General features: G+C 43.7%; 1 protein-coding gene across 2 annotated transcripts in view; it reads left to right on the top strand.

Moving 5' to 3' along the window:
- Window positions 1–20765, top strand: part of LOC124615976 (cytochrome P450 6k1-like) — a 98939-nt gene that overhangs the window by 40905 nt on the left and 37269 nt on the right. The window contains exons 1-3 of one of the 2 annotated variants that reach the window (XM_047144178.1): window positions 596–672; window positions 8260–8486; window positions 14276–14514. In XM_047144178.1, coding sequence (XP_047000134.1) covers window positions 8267–8486; window positions 14276–14514 — 459 coding nt within the window. In that variant the 5' untranslated portion in view covers window positions 596–672; window positions 8260–8266. Of the gene's footprint in view, window positions 1–595; window positions 673–8259; window positions 8487–14275; window positions 14515–20765 lie in introns of those variants that run through there. The other variant, XM_047144177.1, reaches the window with a different exon arrangement.

Genomic DNA, 20765 nt, shown 5'->3' with positions numbered 1-20765 from the left:
ATTTGAGATTAAGAGATTGGCACAGGAGAGGAATTCGTGGGGGGCGTATTAACCCATACAGAAGATCGATGACTCACCCCAAAAAGTCAGCTAAAACAAGGCACGTTTCTCCGCTTAAACTTTAATTTACTAATGCTGGAGACACCATCGCAGGCTACTAAACCTCCGACACAAGTTTCAGACTTAAAATAAGCTCAACACGCCGAAATGTCCATACGTATCCGCGCAACGGTACGATTGTGACGTCATGAGAACGGCTGCCTGACACCGCGTAGTCAAGTTTGTTACTGAGCTTATAGCAGGGAAGAGTTGGCCCTGTTCGCTATATTTGTTACAAATGCCAACGAAGTGTGGTCTGTGTAAATGAAAGAAAATCAGCCTCATACCGATATTTCAGGTACGTGCAGAGCGCAGTATAATCGAATGCGTGCATCGTAGTGTCTTCCCGTGTGGGTGACTGGGAAACGGACTCTGGCCTTGAGGTGGATCCGCCACCGTTATCGCAGACGGCGTCTGACGCGTCACGATGCACGCCGCGTCCTCCTAGATTTAAACGCGGCATCCAGGTGACGGCAGGACAGTCTCCTCTCGGCAACTGCGGCGCAGTTCAGACCCCGGAAAGTGCAGCCGACACCGCCGGCCCAGCTACCAGACGCTGCTTGCCCGTTACAGGTCGGTGCGCGTTTGGCTACAAGTACCCTGTGCGGTACATCTAGCATGTCAGTATTTAACATCAGTGGTGCTACTTTTCATTCTATGTTCTCGTTACAAGTAAATTCGTCATGTCGGCCATTGTGGCCGAGCGGGTCTAGGCGCTTCAGTCCGGATTCGCGTTGCTGCTGCTGCGTTCGCAGGTTCGAATCCTGTCTCGGCCATGGATGTGTGTGATGTCCTTAGGTTAGTTAGATTTAAGCAGTTCTAAGTCGAGGGCACTGATGGCCTCAGATGTTAAGTCCAATAGTGCTTAGAGCCATTGGAACTATCGTTTTTGAAAGTCGTCGACGTCGAGGCGGAAGGTGATTATGGGTAAAGACAGTAGGACCCTAACTGATAATGTCTACTTTGGTGAAGGTCAGAGAAAGAAAGTTAGTGTGTACTGAGTAACAAATGCTCTCTCCTATCATGACGCTCAGATGCTTAGGATAAATAAGACAATGCCTCACAGTATTTAATCGTGTCAGTGGAAACCAGTTCGAATAACTGAAAAGCCAGGACAAATGCATTTAAGAATAGTTTACAAGAGACGTTCTAGGATAAAATGTATAATGAACCAAATGCTAACATAAAATTTAATTCATTCCATAGTAAACTCATGTCATTATTTGAAAACTCTTTCCATATAAATTAATCAGAAAGGACATGAAAGAACTACGTAAAAAACCACGGATGACTACAGGGATTATAGACCGAGGTGCCAAAAGTCGTAGGGTAGCTCCTAATATCGTGTCGGACTGCCTTTTGACCGATTTTGTGCAGCAGTAGGAGGTGGAATTGACTCACCAAGTTGTTGGAGATCTGATAGAAAAATACTGAGCCATACGGCTTCTATGGCCGTCTATTAATTGCGAAAGTGTTTCTGGCGCAGGATTTTGTGCACCAGCTGATCTCTCGATTACGTGCCATAAGCGTTCGATGGGATTCATGTAGAGCGATCAGGGTGGCAAAATCATTCGCTCAAATTGTCCAAGAATGTTCTTCAAACAAAACGCGAACAACTGTGGACTGGAGACACGGGCGTAGTCATCCACAAAAATTCCATCGTTGTTTGGGAACACAAAGTCCATGAATGGCTGAAAATGGTCTCCAAATAGACTAACATAACCATTTCCAATCAATGATCGGTACAGTTGGACCAGAGGACGTAATTCATTCCATGTAAACATCGCCCACACACATACAGAGCTACCACAAGCTTGCGCAGTGCGTTGTTGATAACTTGTGTCCAAGGCTTCGTGGGATCTGCACCACACTCGATCCTTATCATCAGCTCTTACCAACTGAAATTCTGACGCATCTCCCCAAGCCACTGTTTTCCAGTCGTCTAGGGTTCCACTGATTTGGTCACGAACCAAGGAGAGGCGCTGCAGGCGCTTTCATACTGTAAGCAAAAGTACTCGCGTCCGTGGTCTGCTGTCATAGCCCATTAACGCCAAATTTCGCCACACTGTCGTAACGGATACGTACCTCGTATGTCGCCCATTTATTTCTGCGGTCATTTCTGTGCTTGTCTGTTGGCACTGACAACTCTACACAAACGCCGCTGCTCTTGGTAGCTAAGTGAAGCCATCGACCACTGCCTCGTACGTGGTGAGAGGCAATGCCCGAAATTTGGTATACTCGACACACTGATTTGCAAGATTCTTGAGTTCCATGTTGTCCCTATGCAAATAAATTTGTGGATGACAACGTTTGACGCCTAATGGAGAAGTTTCCGGGTGTGTAAACTTACCCAAATAGCCTTGTGCATTGACCTTTCTCCCTATACCATGTCCACAACCTATGGATGACACACTGAGAGGCATTGGCATCTATAGCAACATTACAGAAATTTCATCCATTTTGCTTCAAACAGACCGCCCTTGCAACATGTACTTAATTCAAATGCCACAGTCTATGCGCCCGTTTAAATACAACGTCCACAAGTGACATCTACCATCTGTGTACCTCATTAGAAAACACTGGTGCACCAGTACTCACTTTCTTCTGAGGAGTCACCTAACACTGTAGTGCATAACACAGCGAATACATGGCGAATGATTTTAATTGTTGTCTACAGTGAAAGCGAAGATCTCACACCATGAAGTAAGACCACAAGTAACCCCTACGTCAAAATAGATTTAACATATCACAAGTTTGTAGACGTTTTTCTCTTATTATTTTGAAGAGTATATATTACGTATCTATTCACAATAGATATATATTAAAAGTAGACGTATAAAATATACCTGAATTCGAATGCACTGTTGCGTCATAATTTCGAAGCAATTGGTGCAGAACTTTAAGAGCTTTAATGTCTTGAACTAACCACATTTAAATTTTTATATAAATTTCCGCTGTAGTTATTACATATGGGGTGTAACAGGTATAAGTGCAGACATTTCTATTGGTGACTGAGGACTGTGTAGCAAACAACATTACATCAATATTTACATCATTTGCAGACTAAAAATTATAGCTATTACAAGTTGTATGTTTTTAGGTAGGCTAGTATCTCCGAGTAGGTGTGGCATCAATAAGCCACTAATGCTTATTTTCCTCTGGGCAGCAGGTCAGATGTTACAATGTGGACGTGTTGACGCAAAACGGTTGGTCTATACTGACAGGAGCAGTCCACTTGGTGGTGCAGTTACGCGGTGCAGAAAGCGTCAGATCGTAAATTTTGTAATGTGCTTGTGGGACGAATGTTTGACGCAGAGAAACATAAACAACATATTGTGTGCGTATGTATCAGTGTACAACATGTAAAAATGTCTTTACTTATACCCGTTAGAGCATGTGTATTTATTTATGGTAGGCATCGTCTATATTATAGTATGGAAATACCATTTTGCGCTAACTATCGTTTGACTGTCTAAGGGAACGGTCAAGCCATGATTAGTGTAATCAAAGGAACAGAGGTAGTCATTTTGATAGAAGTCTTGATAAGGGAGCACTTTTGTCAGGGTCGGTTCATGTCAGAACAGCCAAGCAATTGACTGCTGTTTATTTTCCGGCTCGTACTAACACACACATAGATTCAGGTGATTCAGCTTTATGGTGAGCTTATCACCAGGTATAAAGCTTGTCTAAAATTGTCTACAAACAGAGCTGAAACGAGGATTAAATATTTTTGAGCGTTGATGGGGTGACAGAACGGGCATACTCTGGGCGCGGGTTTCAGTCAAGCAATGTAGCGTTTTGTCAGACCGACATCTTGCTCAATAGCGACCCAGCTCTGTGGGAGATGAAGAGCCTTCGGGAAGTTTCCAAAGGGCTAATGTATGAGATAGTACTCGTCTTCCACGTTAAAAGGCCTCCTTCGGCCGCATACAGGGGGTTAATTTTTGCCGTAACATACCTCCCAAAGAATTGTTTTTTGAAATCACTGGAACAAGTTGGCTCTGGTAATTTGAAAATAGAACACTTGTATTAAACCACAGTGTAACTATAATTTACCACTGTACCTGAACGTGACAAAGGCTCAAATGGCTCTGAGAACTATGGGACTCAACTTCTGAGGTCATCAGTCCCCTAGAACTTAGAACTACTTAAACCTAACTAACCTAAGGACATCACACACATCCATGCCCGAGGCAGGATTCGAACCTGCGACTGTAGCGGTCTCGCGGTTCCAGACTGCAGCGCCTAGAACCGCTCGGCCAAGAACGTGACAAAGGAAGATGAACGTCGGTGTGATGAGAAGAGGCATGATAGTGTCCGACCGTGTGTGTGTGTGTGTGTGTGTGTGTGTGTGTGTGTGTGTGTGTGTGTGGGTGTGTGGGTGTGTGTGGGATTCTGCACCCAACTTAAGTTGAGCTTCGTTCCAAAGTTGTGATTGGTCCAAATCGGTAGCCTTCTTGTCAACAGTGTTTTGTTTATGATTGCCAGCAACATCAGCGATCTAGTAGCATGGCGACGTCTCGTGCCAAGTGTATCAATGAGCTACGGTTGTTTGCTGATGATGCCGTGGTGTACGGTAAGGTGTCGAAGTTTAGTGACTGTAGGAAGATACAAGACGATTTAGACAAAATTTTCAGTTGGTGGGATGAATGGCAGCTGGCCCTAAATGTGGAAACATGTAAGTTGGTGCGGATGAATAGAAAGGTCACACCTGTAATGTCCAGATACAGTAGTACTAGTGTCCTGCTTGAAACAGACATATGTTTTAAATATCTGGGCGTAACGTTGCAAAGCGATGTGAGGTGCAACGAGCATGTGAGAACTTTGGTAGGGAGGGCGAACCGTCAACTTCGGTTTATTGGGAGAACTGTGGAAAATTGTGATCCATCTGTAAAGGAGACTGCATACAGGATAGTGGTGCGACCTGTACTTGAGGATTGCTGGAGTGTTTGGGAGCCGCGCCAGGTCGGATTGAAGTAAAACATTGAAGAGGTTCGCTACATTTGTCACCGGTAGGTTCGAACAACACGTAAGTGTTGCTCCAGGAACTCAAATGGGTATCCCTGGAGGGAAGGCTGAGTTATTTTGAGAAACACTATTGAGGAAATTTTGAGAAGCGGCAATTGAAGCTGATTGCCGAACGATTCTACTGACGCCAACATAGATTCCGCGTAAGAATCACCAAGATAAGATGCGAGAAATTAGGGGTGATACAGAAACATATAGATGGTCGTTTTTCCCTCGCTCTATTTTCGAGTGGAACAGGATAGCAAATAACTAGTAGTGATACAGGGTACCCTCCGCCACGCACCGTGCTGTGGCTTGCGGAGTGGCTGTGCAGATATAGATATGTAGATGTAAATGTAGATGTAATAAATTACTTAACGAGTGTTTGAACATAAGCATCTGTATAATTTGCTTTGACGAAATCTTGTTTATATTACATCTTGTCGTTTTGATGGTTTGATTAAATGAGATAGTTCTTTAAAAACTTCACTTTCAGAACATTGGTTAGTAAAAATAATTTCGACACTCGACACCTGTGATTTTTAAGACCTGCATGTGGCAGAGGCTGGCGGGGTCGGGGTGGCGTCGGGTACGGAAAGGGGCGAGGCGGTTGGGTGGAGGGAGGGAAGGAAGGACGTGCGGTGTTGGGTGCTCGAAGGGGTGCGTTCTTGCACCTATAATTTTATTGGTTAAAAACAGTCTTGTTTGCAATTTTAGTTTTTTTATTTTTCAACGACGCATTTCGCCTTATTTAGGCATCTTCAGGTTATCTAAATAGAAGACAGAGAAGAAATACATCTATTTAACAATCGCGATCGCGTTGTGCAGACTTGGATAACCTATAAGCATGTATAAACAGATCACCTAGTGAAAATATAAACAGATCACCTATTGAAAGAGCAAATATCTTAATTTGGTATTTCTTAAGAATCATTTAGTCAGTGTAGCCAAAGGGCATCGTCGAATATATCAGGCCAACATTGCCTTCGTTAAACTCGGTAAAAACTATAAATATAAAATAGTAAAATCATTACCTTTTCTAGATGGACGCGAGAGGCACCAAGATCCGCATAACGCGTTCCCGTTCACAGGAGCGAGTAACAGTAAGAAGGGGGCTCAGGTAGTAAGCATAATGCGCCCCAGCGTCGTGTGCCAGTACTGAAGCCTCTAAGACAGAATCACCTCAGGAGGTGGCGCTGCGACGCAGCAGTGATTAAAAATCAGAGATCGTAAACTGGATATACAAACCCACTATAAGTTTATAAATGTAATTCACATAAGACATTGATCAGATGGAATTACTAGTGGCTATAATTGTGCTTAACTTATCCTAAAATTTTGGCGAATTAAAATATAATGAAGACGGTAAATTCAAAATTAGAAAACAGGGTGTATAATACAACACACAGATGCAGTACATAAACAGATTTTTCGTATCATATACCACTAGAACGAGAACATTAAAAACACAGTACCGTAATTTCAAATAAAACTGCGTCATTCGGAGCTAGAGCATCTAGCAAGAAAACTTTCTTTTATAAAATACAAGTAAAATTATTAGGCCTAAAAAATACACACCAACGTGGAAGACGGACGTTATGCGGGTAAACTTGCGCCCCCCTTTTTTTTATAGCTACATTGAAATGTGTAACCTCGTCATTTAAAGCGACAAACTCGCAAGTATCCTACTTGAGTAAAAAAAAAAAAAAAAAACCTAATGGATTTTCTAAGACCAGAGAGGAACAGGGCTCATATTTAGGCAGTAGGCAGGACTACGAGAGCTCCAGGATTACATTAATAACACCTATTTCATAACTTCTAAAAAGGCCTGATCGGCGCCAATTATTTGGCCGTTAAGGAGAGACAAATATTTGTCTTCCATATGCCTAACTATTTCAATTTCTTCCAAAACGTTTAACTTCTTACCCTTTTGCGCAAAATGCAAAATCTTAAGATTTTGTACTTGCGGAAGACTGTGGCTTTAAGGTGTTGGGCAAAGGCAGAGCTCTGTTTTACCTGTCCCCATCTATTAAGAAGATGTTCTTGCAATCTAATTTTGAAGGTCCTGCCTGTTTGTCCAACATATCCTGCATTACAATCGCTACACTCCAGCAGATATACCCCCGAAGCCAAAAGGTTGTTCTTTTTAGGTGATTCATTATGTATGTACATAAACTGGAGATTGGTAGCCGCGGAAAATACTATACGAGAGCCCACTCCCCGGAAAAGTTTTGCCAGTTCATAACTAAAATTGCCCATAAATGGCAAAGAAATGTAATTGTGCTCCCTGACAGAAGGTGGATTGGGTGAATTCCGAAGGGGCATCGTTGTTTTGTCTTGGTATGTCAACGAGCGCAACACATATGGACTGAAAGACCTAAAATTTTATAAATTAAGCACTGACCGTACATATACACCCCCTAGCCGGCGGACTGGGTTACCGGCAAGGCACTACTGGAGTACGGACTGACACCTGCCGGGTGTGTGGGCTTGTCTCATGACGCCGCCCGCCACTCTGCTGACTCAGACAGGCTGCGTGTCAGAGACAGCTGTCTGACAGTCCCAGCCACCAGACCGCCTTCAGTCCTTCGTCGTCTCCACGAGACCCCCCTCCAAGGATCATGCCGTAGCGTCACGGTACAAAGCGAGGACCTCGCGGCGGTGAGCCGCTGGGGTCCGACGCCATGGGACGCAGCGCCACAGCCGTCGGTTCTGGGTTCGTCGCCCCGAAGTGACTGCCGCTCCCTCTGGGCCGGTCACCCGCCTGCTCCGCCACGGCCACCTCACTCCAAACGCTGCCAGGCAATGCTGACTCGGAAACAGCCGGCCGCCCGGAATGTGGCGACGGCCAAAGCCCCTCGCTACGGGTCTGCCTCTTCGAGAAGTGCTTATAGTGGAGTGCTCAGACCGGCGTGCCCAGGTGTCACATTCAACGTCCGTCGCCTCTGGGCCACTGCAATACGTCTCCTTAGGGTTAAAAATAAAGGCATTTCACAACATTTGGCTACCTTCTGCACCTTCACCCATCTCCAGCAGAGCATCATTCGTGCACTCCATTCTCACCCACACCATTATAAGTTTCCACGTCGTGCGTAGCTTACTGTAAGTCCAATGGACGTTGACGCCGTTCCCCGCTTTGTACTTTTTTTCCAGGCTCCAGATGGCGCTGCTCCTGGACTCGTGGATCGCCGAGTTGGTCGTCGTCTTGTCGGCGGCCGTGCTCGCCCTCTACCTCTGGTTCTCCAGTAGCTACAGGTACTGGAAGAACAAGGGGGTGCCGTACGCAGAACCTACAGTTCCGTTTGGAAACTTCTGGAGAAACTTTTTCGGCCACGAATGTATTGCTCAGACCATGCAGAACATATACAATCAGCTGCCAAGTAAGAAATTAAAATTTTTGTCAGTGATAAACAGACTATAATTATATTCATTATTTGTTAAGAGAATCTGGGACATAATATGTGATGATGTAGACGTGCTCTGTGCGTTTCCAACGTTCCACTTCCTGTCCGCAACTGCGTGTTCGTTCTGCTGCTGCTGTGGACGCCACAGACTGGTGTCTGAGGCGGTCGGTAGCCTCAGACGGACTGGTCTCTCTTCAGTGTGCTGCTGTGGAGGCCGAGGCGGCTGGCTCAAGGGCGAATGGTCCAGTTGTCTGGTCATCACCAGAAACTGTTGCGGAAACCCTTCTGGAAGACATGGCAGGTAGCAGCACCTCGCAGCGAGTGCAGTTAGCGTGTAGGAAGAAACGCGTGAATTCTGTTGCTGACTCTGACTGGCTGGAAGGGCTCATTGTTAGATAATTTCGTGGAGCTACCTGGAACTCGCCAAAGTCGACTGCAAATGCTTATGGCATGCAGGTGGTGAATACTGAAACCTCACGGACGGATTTCGGAAGTCGGCAGTCAGTCACTAATGAAGCTGTTGGCCTCTGCAAAAGGTTGTGGAAGAGTTGGCAAGTTACTGTGTATGGGCACCGCCTTGTTCATTGTGCTCTTTCCAAGGCGACTACGGCGGTGTAGCCAACGCATACACAGTAGGCAGAAAGAGGCGGCTTAGCAAGATGTGGAGCCATCAGCGAGCTGGATGGGGTCTCACCGACGTGTGTAACACTTCACAGTAAGTTCCGTTGTTCCGTTCTTTCCGGTGGATACCTGAAGCGTAGTGTTTCTGTGTGCCACCCTAACTTTTTTGACTTTGGACGGTTATGAAATTTTGTTTATACAGCAGAGAGCGGCACGAGAAGCTGGTAACCATTTTCAAATGGAACAATGACGGTTTGTGGTGCTCGTTGTCCAGTCCAGCGGACGGAATTGATCATCGCACTGATTAGCGGTATGGTGTAGGAGAGGTGGCTGTCTTAACCTGATGAAGCTGGCTCCTCTTTCTGTAGCACGCGATTGGGATGTGGGCAATGCGGAATTTGCGGTTGTCAGCGCCGAACAATTAAAAAATTCCGGAAAATTTGTAATTTCGCGCCAGTGGTGTATTGGAGAGAAATGCGGCTGACATACCTACACACGCCTGTCTTTAATCTGGAACTACCGTTTGTTTCTTTGTTGTATGTGTCGCATAGTTTGGGAACTTCGACATGTCAGAGATAGAGCAGCACCGCGTCTGCATTAAATGTTGCGTGCAACTCGGAAAACCTTTACAGATACTCGCCAAATGATGCAGGAAGCCTACAGTGATGAGTACCCGGTGTTAGAGATGGTTCATAAGGGGGGTCAAAGTTAAAAATGATCCTCGTTCAGAACGCCCTTCGACGTCTACTGACGACGCTCAAGTCAGGAACTTCACGAAGTCGTGCGTTCCAGTGGAAGACTGACTGTCCGAGAGACCGCAGAAGAATGGAACATTTCAGTTAGATCATGCCATGAAATCGTGACACAACATTTTCGAATGCATCGTACTGCAGCTAGGTTCGTCCCACTACTGACCCCTCTTTTTTGGCCGAATAAAATACTAAACATCAATTTACAAAAAAACGGCTACGGTGGAGTGAAGAGGATTTGCTTCAAAGGAGTCGAAAAATTATTAAAGCCGGACGAAAATTGTAGCGTGGGTGTAGTTTTTAGAAACCCGTGTTTAAAGTTTGACAAGTATTTATCATATAAAATACGGACAAATCTTAAAACTTAAGGGATATCATCAATTCCTGGTCAGTAATAACGATCGCTGCAGCTAGTGGATGGCCGCTTGAGAAAACCGCCTTTAAAGTTTGACAAATATTTATCATACAAAAAAGGGAGAAAGCTTGGAACTTAAGGGATAGCATCGATTCCTCGTCAGTAATAACTATCGCCCTGGCTAGTGGACGGCCGCTTTCTCCTACTTTGACCTAATAAGCCCTCACTTACGACCTCAAAGCCCTCTTCGTCGCTGAGTGCATCGCCGCTGGCGTCTCTGTCTTCACAGAATCGGCGAATTCCGTCGCCAGTTTTGGTTTGAATGGCATTTACCACGTGCATTAATGCAGAAGGATCTACACTGAATAGACATGCGGCCAAATTTGAAGCGACGTTGACTATTTCGCTTCGGCTTCATGTTATTTTTGGAGCGCATCTCCAAATAAGACTATTGAAAGTTTCGTTCACATTTCGAGTAAAACCGCACAAACAACGCTCCAGCCAATGAGGTTTACTCAAATCGGTATAAATAGGAAGTGTACGCATGGAACCGGACCTCTTTTGCTGAGGCCTGCAGTGAATTCTGGGCTTCAAACGCTCACAGAATCGTAACTTTTTAAAGTTCGCGCATAATATTTTGGGGACTAATTCTTCAATCTATATACCTTCTGATACCGCAATAAAAAAACTTCCAGTTTTTTCGACTGTCACCCTGTCGCTCACCTCAAGCCATTTTGAAGTTATAACTTTTAAAAGTAGCTGGTAGGTCTATAGTTTCCACCGTCGGTGCCTAATGTATTGTATGTGTACAGAGGGGGTGTTTAGACGAACCTCCTCGTCTCGTTTCGTTTCACTTTTTCATGTGGTGCTGCTGCCTGTTCCACACCCTTTATTAGTACGCACACTTGCGTAGCATCTATAAAGCAACCTGCGGCCTTTGAGTCTTCTCCCCGCCCCCAACCTCACACTGAATTGCAACGTCCACTCTCCTGGGGAAAATCGCCCGCGGTGACGTTACAAACCCCTTGTTGTTGGCCACGTGACTGCTGGCTCACCTCGCGGTCCCCGCGTATTCACCAACAGCAACAGCACGGCCCAGGGGACCGCCTGCTGCTGACAGAGATGGACGGCATCACACGCCGCCTCCTCGGTGACCTGTGATCACAGAGCATAGAAGTAAGTGCACGGTTTTTCCCCATGGCGAAGGCCTGGAGGGCGTCTTCCCAGTCCCCCCCCCCCCCTTGGGCCCCTTGGGTACCCGCCACGCTTAGCGCAGCAACAGTCTCGCTGCCGTTTTATCTGTGTCTGCTTGTTTACTCACTTCATCTCTTTATCAGGTTTACTTTAGATTAGCTACATGTCAAGTTAGTAATAACCTCGCTTTACAGTAGTCGACGGCAGAAGGCAAGACCAAGCTTTGTTTAGTGCAGACCGGAAAGAAGGTGTTTGACAGTACTCCACAGTACACGACCAACGCACGTGACACGGCATTGTACAGTCATACTCTGTTAATAACTCTGCATATTCTTAGCTTCTGAAATGGTTGGTCATCATGCAAATATACGTTATCGAAGAGTTTGCTCAGATAAATAAGTGTCAATAATTAACGTAGCTCAATTCTGTCTAGAAGAAAAACGAAAATGATAGCTTCCTATTAAAAAAAATTAAATACAGAACATTTCAGGTTGAGATGGAGGACATCGCAGCATGGCGAACTCACTTTCATAGAATGATGAGAAAAAAGAGGTGTTCGGGCAAATTTCAATTCCTGTCGGAACCCATCCAGTTCTTAATTCCGAAAACTTAGTAAATTTCTCCTTCCACATCACCCTGAGTCCCTCGACTTTGCCAGTCGTGTCTACTGACTCTGGAACGCTGTACTGTGACTTTTCACGAACTGATTTTCCATTCGCAGTTTTACTTAGAGGAGCATGTGGCATTGCTTTCGCCATTTGCTTGTGTGGATACAGAAACTTCTTACATGCATTTTGTGACCGTATCTTTGAAATAAATTGCGCTGCAGAGCTTTGATGGCCTTTCTAGCTCGAAAAAAGTAATATGCTGCAGTATTTTTCAGGACCTTAGATATTTGTCTCCTTCGAGTAGGTGGGTAACTACTGACTTTACCTGTGTAGTTAAGATATTGTGCAGAAGATTAACAACACTTCACTGTTTCTGGAGCACCCTGCTAAATTAATCACATGTAGCTTGATCGTTAGACGCCACAGTTGCTGTACTAAGATTTGGCATTTAAAATATCGTAACGAGACGGAAACGTAGGTCCGTATTAAGAGGTGGATGGTATCTGCCGTAATAAATCCTTAGAGTGCCGTTATACTTAACTTTAACACACGTACAAGAGTTTCATGCTGCTCACTGACTACCTTTATTCATACTTTTTTTTTTTTTTCGTCACTGATACTCGCCGACTACCATTCCTATTTCCGCCACCTGCATCAAGATCAATTATGTTCTAGCACGGCGGGTCTACTTTGTTGTAATTCAGTGTACTGAACAACTTCATCACGATAGAGAAATTTTCCAAGCATTTAGCTTTATAAGGACAATCGCCACATGGAATTCGCAGTTCGTGCTGTACTGAATGTTATTTATGTATACAGATACGAAATTTTTATAGATTTTTTTTTTTGCTCTCGTTTCACAACGTATAACACATTTCGACAGGCGACTTTCCATTATCATTGTTTTCTGAATTATACGAAAATTTTTCTGGCGGCAAACAGCCCACGAGATTACATTTGTTGCACTGTCCAACAAGCCACCCGAACCTGTAACAGGCTTTTTAGAGGAAGTTATAGTACTTACTGCGCACCCAACTACCACAGTAAGCTTCTTAGAACAGAAATCAGGTTACTGGCCGAAGGGAATTCCATGACAACTGTTTGTCCTCAGCAGTCGCACGCTCCTATGCCATTTAGCACTCATTGAGGTTTTTTTCTACCTTTGTAAAGATTTCCAGTGCTGACGCTGTATCGATTTAGAAAAGGTATCTGAATGGTGCGAAAAGTGGCAGTTGACCCTAAATAACGAAAAGTGTGAGGTCATCCACATGAGTGCTAAAAGGAACTCGTTAAACTTCGGTTACACGATAAATCAGTCTAATCTAAAAGTCGACTAAATACCGAGGTATTACAATTACGAACAACTTAAATTGGAAGGAACACATAGAAAATGTTGTGGGGAAGGCTACAGAAAGACTGCGTTTTATTGGCTGGACACTGACAATGTAACAGACCTACTAAGGAGACTGCCTACACTAAGCTCGTCCGTCCTCTTTTAGAATACTGCTGCTCGGTGTGGGGTTCTTACCAGATAGGACTGTCGGAGTACATCGAATAAGTTCAAAGAAAGGCAGCACGTTTTGTATTAACATGAAATATGGGAGAAAGTGTCAAAGAAATGATACACGATTTGGGCTGGACATCAATAAAAGAAAGGCTGTTTTCGTTGCGACGGAACCTTCTCACGAAATTCCAATCACCAACTTTCTCCTCCGAATGCGAAAATAGTTTTTTGACACCGGCCTACATAGGGAGGAACGATCACCACTATAAAATAAGGGAAATCAGAGCTCGTACGGAAAGATATAGGTGTTCATTCTTTCCGCGCGCTGTACGAGATTGGAATAACAGAGAATTGTGAAGGTGGTTCGATGAACCACCTGCCAGGCACTTAAATATGATTTGCAGAGTATTCATGTAGATGAAGAAGTAGATGAAGCCAAGATTCCCGTTACCTGCCCACCTAACAGATGAAGCAGAGCTGATAATCCACCATTGACGGGATACCAGGGTCGCCGAACCCATGCCAAACATAGTCTGGCCAAGTTTACTGGGACTCTCGTCACAGAGCACGTCTGCATTTAGATGTGTCACGCACTCGTCATGCCGTCTTAGCTGTGGATCTACTTAAGACTGAGGGTCAATACGACAATAATTGTGGTAGGATGTATGTGTTACTACCCAGAGGTGATATCTGTCGTTAATTTAATTCGTAACTGTACTCTGTTTTCGTTTCAGAAGAGAGGTACGTCGGGTTTTACGGATTCCATCGACCACTGCTGCTTATCCGTGACCCTGAACTCATTCGCCACGTCCTTATCAAGGATTTTGGGACGTTCCACGACAGGGGACTGTTCATCGACGATGAAGAACCTCTCAACAAACATCTATTTTTCCTGGCAGGAAAGAAGTGGCGCCAGCTGAGAATCAAATTGAGCCCTACGTTCACATCCGGCAAACTGAAGGGCATGTTTAAGGTGAGCTGTTGTGCGACCCGTGGATAGCCCTTTTCTGTTATAGATCAAGAATCCTTGATGCAAAAACTGTTTCTTGAAAGCTTGAGAATTTTTCCTTGTGTGGGGAATGCTGGCAAAGCGCAAAATCTGTTTGAATATTGTTGGAGCCTATAGGTTCAGAATCGATCATCGCTCCTTTAACCCTTTCAGACCTGAATTGTTTTTGAAGGAAGGAAAATTTTTCTTTACGTGGTAATGCTCTTAGGCGATTTTTTAATGGTTTTAGAAGGAAAAGTTTTACAAAAATATGTACCCATTTTCAAAACATACTTTGTAGACTTGGCTTCATTTTATGGACTAAAATAACTAATTATGAAAGATTCTCTGTTGTAGTAAAAAAAAGATCATTCAGTAGTTACCATGCAAAATAACAACAACAGTGGAATACATCGAACCAACCACATCTGTGTATTCCAGTGGTGACGAGCTGGTGCACATTGCTACTTTGACATGTTAATATTTTCATAGTAATGCCCAACAGCTGGCAGCGCTTTACCATAATGAGAGGGCTGAATATTCACAAATGTGTGCTTCAGGATTCCATTGGGGGAAAGTACTTCTTTTTCAGCGGTGACACATTAAACATTAATGTACACAATGGAAGCCAATGGGTCTGAAAGGATTAAGACATCGTTATTTAATAATAATACCGTTTAGTTATCTTGGGTCTTCCCCTTACATATACATATTTCACAATGTCTGCGTTTGAGCCTAGATCCCCATTTTCTGTGATGCTATTAGATGACATGGAGCTGATCAGCCACCATTCAACGGATAAAAGTATACAGTAACGTTTCAGTACACGTTGGAAGTCTATGTAGTATTACGACAGAAATTCACCCTCTGTCCCCTCACAGTTAGGTTGCCATATAGTGTGTAATTTTCCCATTCTATGCATGTACGAGACTCAAAAAGTCTTAACAGTCAATCGAAACGGATATGAGATGAGGACTGAACTGGAGTCCAGGATACCGGCTCAAAACACTACGCCATCTACCCGTCATAATAACGACGTGATGGCCTCCCAGAATATTATGTATATACTGTATGTTTAGGCTGAAGGGCAATTTAGTGTGCAGACAATTTAGTACAGAATATGGAGAGTCACTTCCTTTGCATGCAACTCTTTGCAACATTTTAACTGGGTTATATGCTTGTACTAGCTTTAGGTTCAGCACAAGAAAAGTAATGTACATATTGTTTTTATAGCATGTTGGAGAATGAGTATCCGAAGTAGGATTTCAGCTCTATTGTCACTTGTACATCCATACTCATCAAGCCGGCTTACATTGTGTGGTGGAGAGTACCATTTGTACCCCTGTCATTATTCCCTTTCTCTTTTGCATTCACAAATAGTGCGGGTCAAGAATCGCTCACTATAAACTTTCTTATGAGCTCCGATTTCTCTCCCTATGGTCATTTCATGAGACGTATGTGGGAGGAGGTATGACGGCCGTCTCTTCTTGCAGTGTACTGTACTGGTACCTCTTAATATGAACATCGATGCTCTCAGTGACACAAAGTATATATTCTGGCGCAGTTGACTAGTGCAGGTTACATACTTTCAGGAGCAACCTCGATTGATTTATGACCCCTCACCCACCCCTTAACCTATTGTTCTGTTAATTGATTTATGACCACTGGTTATCATCCATCATTCTGAGAAACCCCCTCCACCGCTTCCCCTCTCCCTCCACCTCCCCAACCCTCTCGCAAATCCCTCGACACTAGAAGCATACCTTTGATATCAAATACCTTAGTTGCACTAGGTGTTGACAACCGTACTACATTTACAAGTAGTTTTAGAATACGTGGGGAAAAGTTATGTCATGAACACATGAGCAGAAGTGACACAAAATCGGTAAAATTACGAAAATTGTCGGAAAATACGCATGAATTGAGGGAAAATACGCCAAAATGCGGGGAAATGGTTCAAATGGCTATGAGCACTATGGGACTTAACATCGGAGCTCATCAGTCCCCTGGAACTTAGAAATACTTAAACCTAACTAACCTAAGGACATCACACACATCCAGGCCCGAGGCAGGATTCGAATCTGCGACCATAGCGATGTGCGCAGTTCCAGACTGAAGCGCCTAGAACCTCTCGGCCACATTGGCCGGCTGTGGGGAAATTCAGGGAGAGTGAGGGAGTACTTACATGTCTGCTTGATGCTGGAAAATTGTTGTATTTGGGAACAGGAATGTGGCAGCAGGAGGAACAAGAGGAGGAGGAGGAGGAGGAGGAGGATATTAGTGTTTAACGTCCCATCGACAACGAGGTCATTAGAGACGGAGTGCAAGCTCAGGTGAGGGAAGGATGGGGAAGGACATCGGCCATGCCCTTTCAAAGGAACCATCCCGGCATTTGCCTGAAGCGATTTAGGAAAATCACGGAAAACCTAAATCAGGATGGCCGGAGACGGGATTGAACCGTCGTCCTCCCGAATGCGAGTCCAGTGTGCTAACCACTGCGCCACCTCGCTCAGTGAGGAATAAGAGAAAAAGTTTATATGGAAGCACTGGGAACCAGAGAAACAGTTATTTTTCGTAGAAAGCGATAAGATGGCTGGAATAGATTGTTTGACGTGGATGACCACGAAATGTTGAGTAATAAATTTATGTATGTCGGATCACAAGGCCAGGTGTGATCCCAATGTTATTGGCAACCAGCATATAGATATTTATAACGTGACCTTAGCTAAAGAGCCTTGTATTACCTGGTGGGGGACTGTGATATACATCTACTGAAAGGATTAATGTTTGACCCCGTGCAGAGACTGTTTAGGTGTTTCGATTCTAAGTAACGATATTTGTAATGTGTTTCTCTGTACTCTCCACCAATCACAGCTATTCTGTGTCAGCTAACAAAAACCTCACAATCAGTTTCTGTATGGCTTGTTTTTTTAACAAAATTATGCTCTATGTCTTTTGAGGTAACAGGGATATGCACAAGTTGACTACTGTCTTTGATGTTTTCAAGGAAAAGAGAATGATCTAGCTCTAAACTGAGGTGGGTTTGCATAAAAGGATGATAGAAAGTAGATAGTGTGATCCGTTGAGAGGGATTGTAATGAGGTAGATTTAATGATAGGCTGACGATGAATTCTGGAGAGAGGGAGATTTTTCTGCAGGTCATTTATCACGCATTTCTCTACCTTTTTCCATTGTTCTCTCGGGATGCATTAGTTGTGAGATATAACTTGCATTTGGCTCAAATACAATACCATGTTCTACATGTGACTTAAAGAGCTATCTACCTGCCGTCATTCACAGCAAACCTCTTCATACCACAGACAGCTGAGGACTTCCAACACATGTGTGATGAATCATGTCCATCGATGGAAACCCTATTTCAACATCCTCCTCTAGATTAATGAAGATGTACATGAATTACTCCATTTCTCTGCCACATCATGGATATAAATCGAGTGTTCAGTTTCATGACTGCAGGGATTCTAAGTTAGTGACAGGAGTTTGTGAGCTACTGCAATCTCTGTGTACACATTTGCTTGACAGATGTTGTTGGTGTTGAAGAGATCGTATTCTGTTTATGGAATTAGAGTAGCATGGCATGTAATTTTACATGTTAAACGATGCTCCTATGCATTTATGTTTATGTTCTGTGATCATTTCTCTCTTCCCAGTAGCTTCTTGATATTGAATCCAAACACTACAAAAATTCTACAGATTTGTTGGCACAAGTTATCTACACAATTGTTTCAAAATCATTCCATCTGGAGTCCCATCATGCATAATTCAAATGTTTCTTCTTCTTCTTAATAGTCTGTTATATCCCCACAATTCTCTCAAATGTATCAGGCTCACATGTGCTATATACCAAAAATAGTGCTAAACTCCTTAACATGCAAGCATCTAGAGAGATTGTGTGTAATTGGATGAGTGATATGAGTATATACCGATTACCAGTGCCAGGTCTCCATAGGTGGCGAAGGGGACAGGGGAGGGGGATGGGAGAAGGGTTGTGGAGGACATCTTGGTTTTTGTGTGTTTGCATACATTGGTTCACACAAACAGGACATAACCACTTGAAATGGAGAGGGAGAGGGGAAGGAAATGAAGCTGGTATCAAATTTCAAAGGAATGCCACTACCTGATGCTTCATAAGCAGAAGATTAGTGTGGTCCAGCAGCTTCGGTAGTCCCTGACCAGTGGCATGTGTGGTGTGTTGAAAGTCAGTGACATGATCAGGAGGTTTTTTTCACCAGATTTGCTTAGTGCGATTGTAACAGTGTAATTATGTGTGGTGAGTCTTTCATGGCACTATTCCTTGCGCAGTTAGATTAAAAAGCGCAATATATTTTTAAATATTCCACACTGCCTTGTCACTCACAATTTGTTTGGATAGAATTCCATAGTATAGTCAATTTCTTGACAAATTCTTTAAATATATAAATTATACTTCATACATTGCCTTGTATCCTATATATTGTTCAAATAAACAATATATAATCTATTGCCTTGTCTACCAGAAGCTTTTTAAACAATATTCTATACACTGTAAATGATTTCCCACAAAATTCTTTAAATAAATAAACTATATTCTCTACCTCACTATGTATCCAATAAATTATTTTAATAAATAATAATCCACACATCACCTTGTCTGCCAGAAATTGTTTAGACAGTATTCCATGTATTGCAATTGATTTCCCACCAAATAGCCAATCAATCAGTATTTCCAGAAGGGAGCGGTACCCACAAAGGGAAACTGTCCCACACAAAAGGTTATTGATTTAATTAATTAGTCTGTCAGCTTAATAGAGCAGAATGAGACTATTCGACTAACTCAGGCCTGAAAGTGTGCTTGTTTCAAAGAGGGTGAAGGGGTGAGGGATGGGGGATTTCCCTTAGGGGGAGGGTTAATTAATTTACCATTAGTCATTATTTTAATATCAAAGGTGTGCTTGTAATGTGAGGGGATTTCCCAGAGAGGTGGGAAATGTGGAGGGGGAGGGGAGGGGCTTCTCAGAAGGATGGATTATCCACAGGTGGTCATAAATTTGTTAAAAGAACAATGGATTAAGGGGAGATGAGATGGTCATAAACCAGTCAAGTTTGTCCCTGAATGTATGTACCTTGCAAGAACAGGGTGCGCCAGAACTTACATTATCCTGCTACTCACATATCTGTCATGCACACACCCCAACTGAACGAGCCCCTGGAGAAATGTGCCGCTCTTCTTTGGATCTTCTCTCTCTCTCTCTTCTGATGATCCTACTTGGTAACAGCCCAGATCTATCAACAATACCTAAGAAATGGTCAAACAATAGTTTTGTAACCTCTGCTTTCATGGCTGAATTATGTTTCATTAAGATAGTCTCAGTAAATCACAGGCCTGGTGCCAGTCTATCCTACAATGACTTTTCTATGGTCATTCCATTATAGGTCGAACCACAATGGGTCTCTTCACTTAGTTCTGCACAATACGCAACATTTATTTACATTCAGTATCAATCTCCAGTCTCTGCACCAATCTTTGATCCTCTGCAGATCTTCCTGCATTTCGCTACAGTCTTACAGCATTACCATCTTCCTGCAGGCCACAGCATCGTTTGGAAATAGCCTCATGGAACATCCAACGTCATGCCCAAGACTAAATTCAGGGTGATTCTGCTAAAAGGCCACAAAGTGTAGCGAACAATACGTGAGAAATTAGGAAGCAAAAACGATTACGTGGGTATAGTGGAAATCTTAAACGATCTTTGACTCTGTAGGTTTCAGTCATTGAAAGCACCCCTAAGAACATACCAGATAAATGGGGATTTCTTGTCTATACAGCTGTTTGAACTCCGCCACTAAAGAGGACAGTGGGGTGGAGTACCATCACGTAGTGGCAACATTGCCCTTCACACCACCAAAAGAACATCCTCCTGCAGGATCATACACAGGAAGTGCAGAATTCTGTACACCTCGCCTGTGAAGCGTTGATGTAGGATCACAGGTCGCACAAGGCAGTCGCCAATAATCGCCATCCTTACAATGAGGCTGACCTAGTACTGCTGCTTTTATTGCCATGGTACCATGGGGATTCTGTGCAGCCACAGGTGTCGACTCGCTTCAAACTAACCAGTGAATACTGTGGTGTCACTTTCGATGTCGCTGTCTCCACATGCTCAGAGACCTCGCTCATTGGTTGAGTCTACACAACACATTACAGGTGTAGGAAAACCATTGGCATTCGAAACAGC

This window comes from Schistocerca americana, chromosome 5 (genome assembly GCF_021461395.2).
Source record: "Schistocerca americana isolate TAMUIC-IGC-003095 chromosome 5, iqSchAmer2.1, whole genome shotgun sequence".
Lineage (NCBI taxonomy): Eukaryota > Metazoa > Arthropoda > Insecta > Orthoptera > Acrididae > Schistocerca > Schistocerca americana.
The sequence above is the reverse complement of the archived record's forward strand: the minus strand, read 5'-3'. Positions and strand labels throughout refer to the sequence as shown.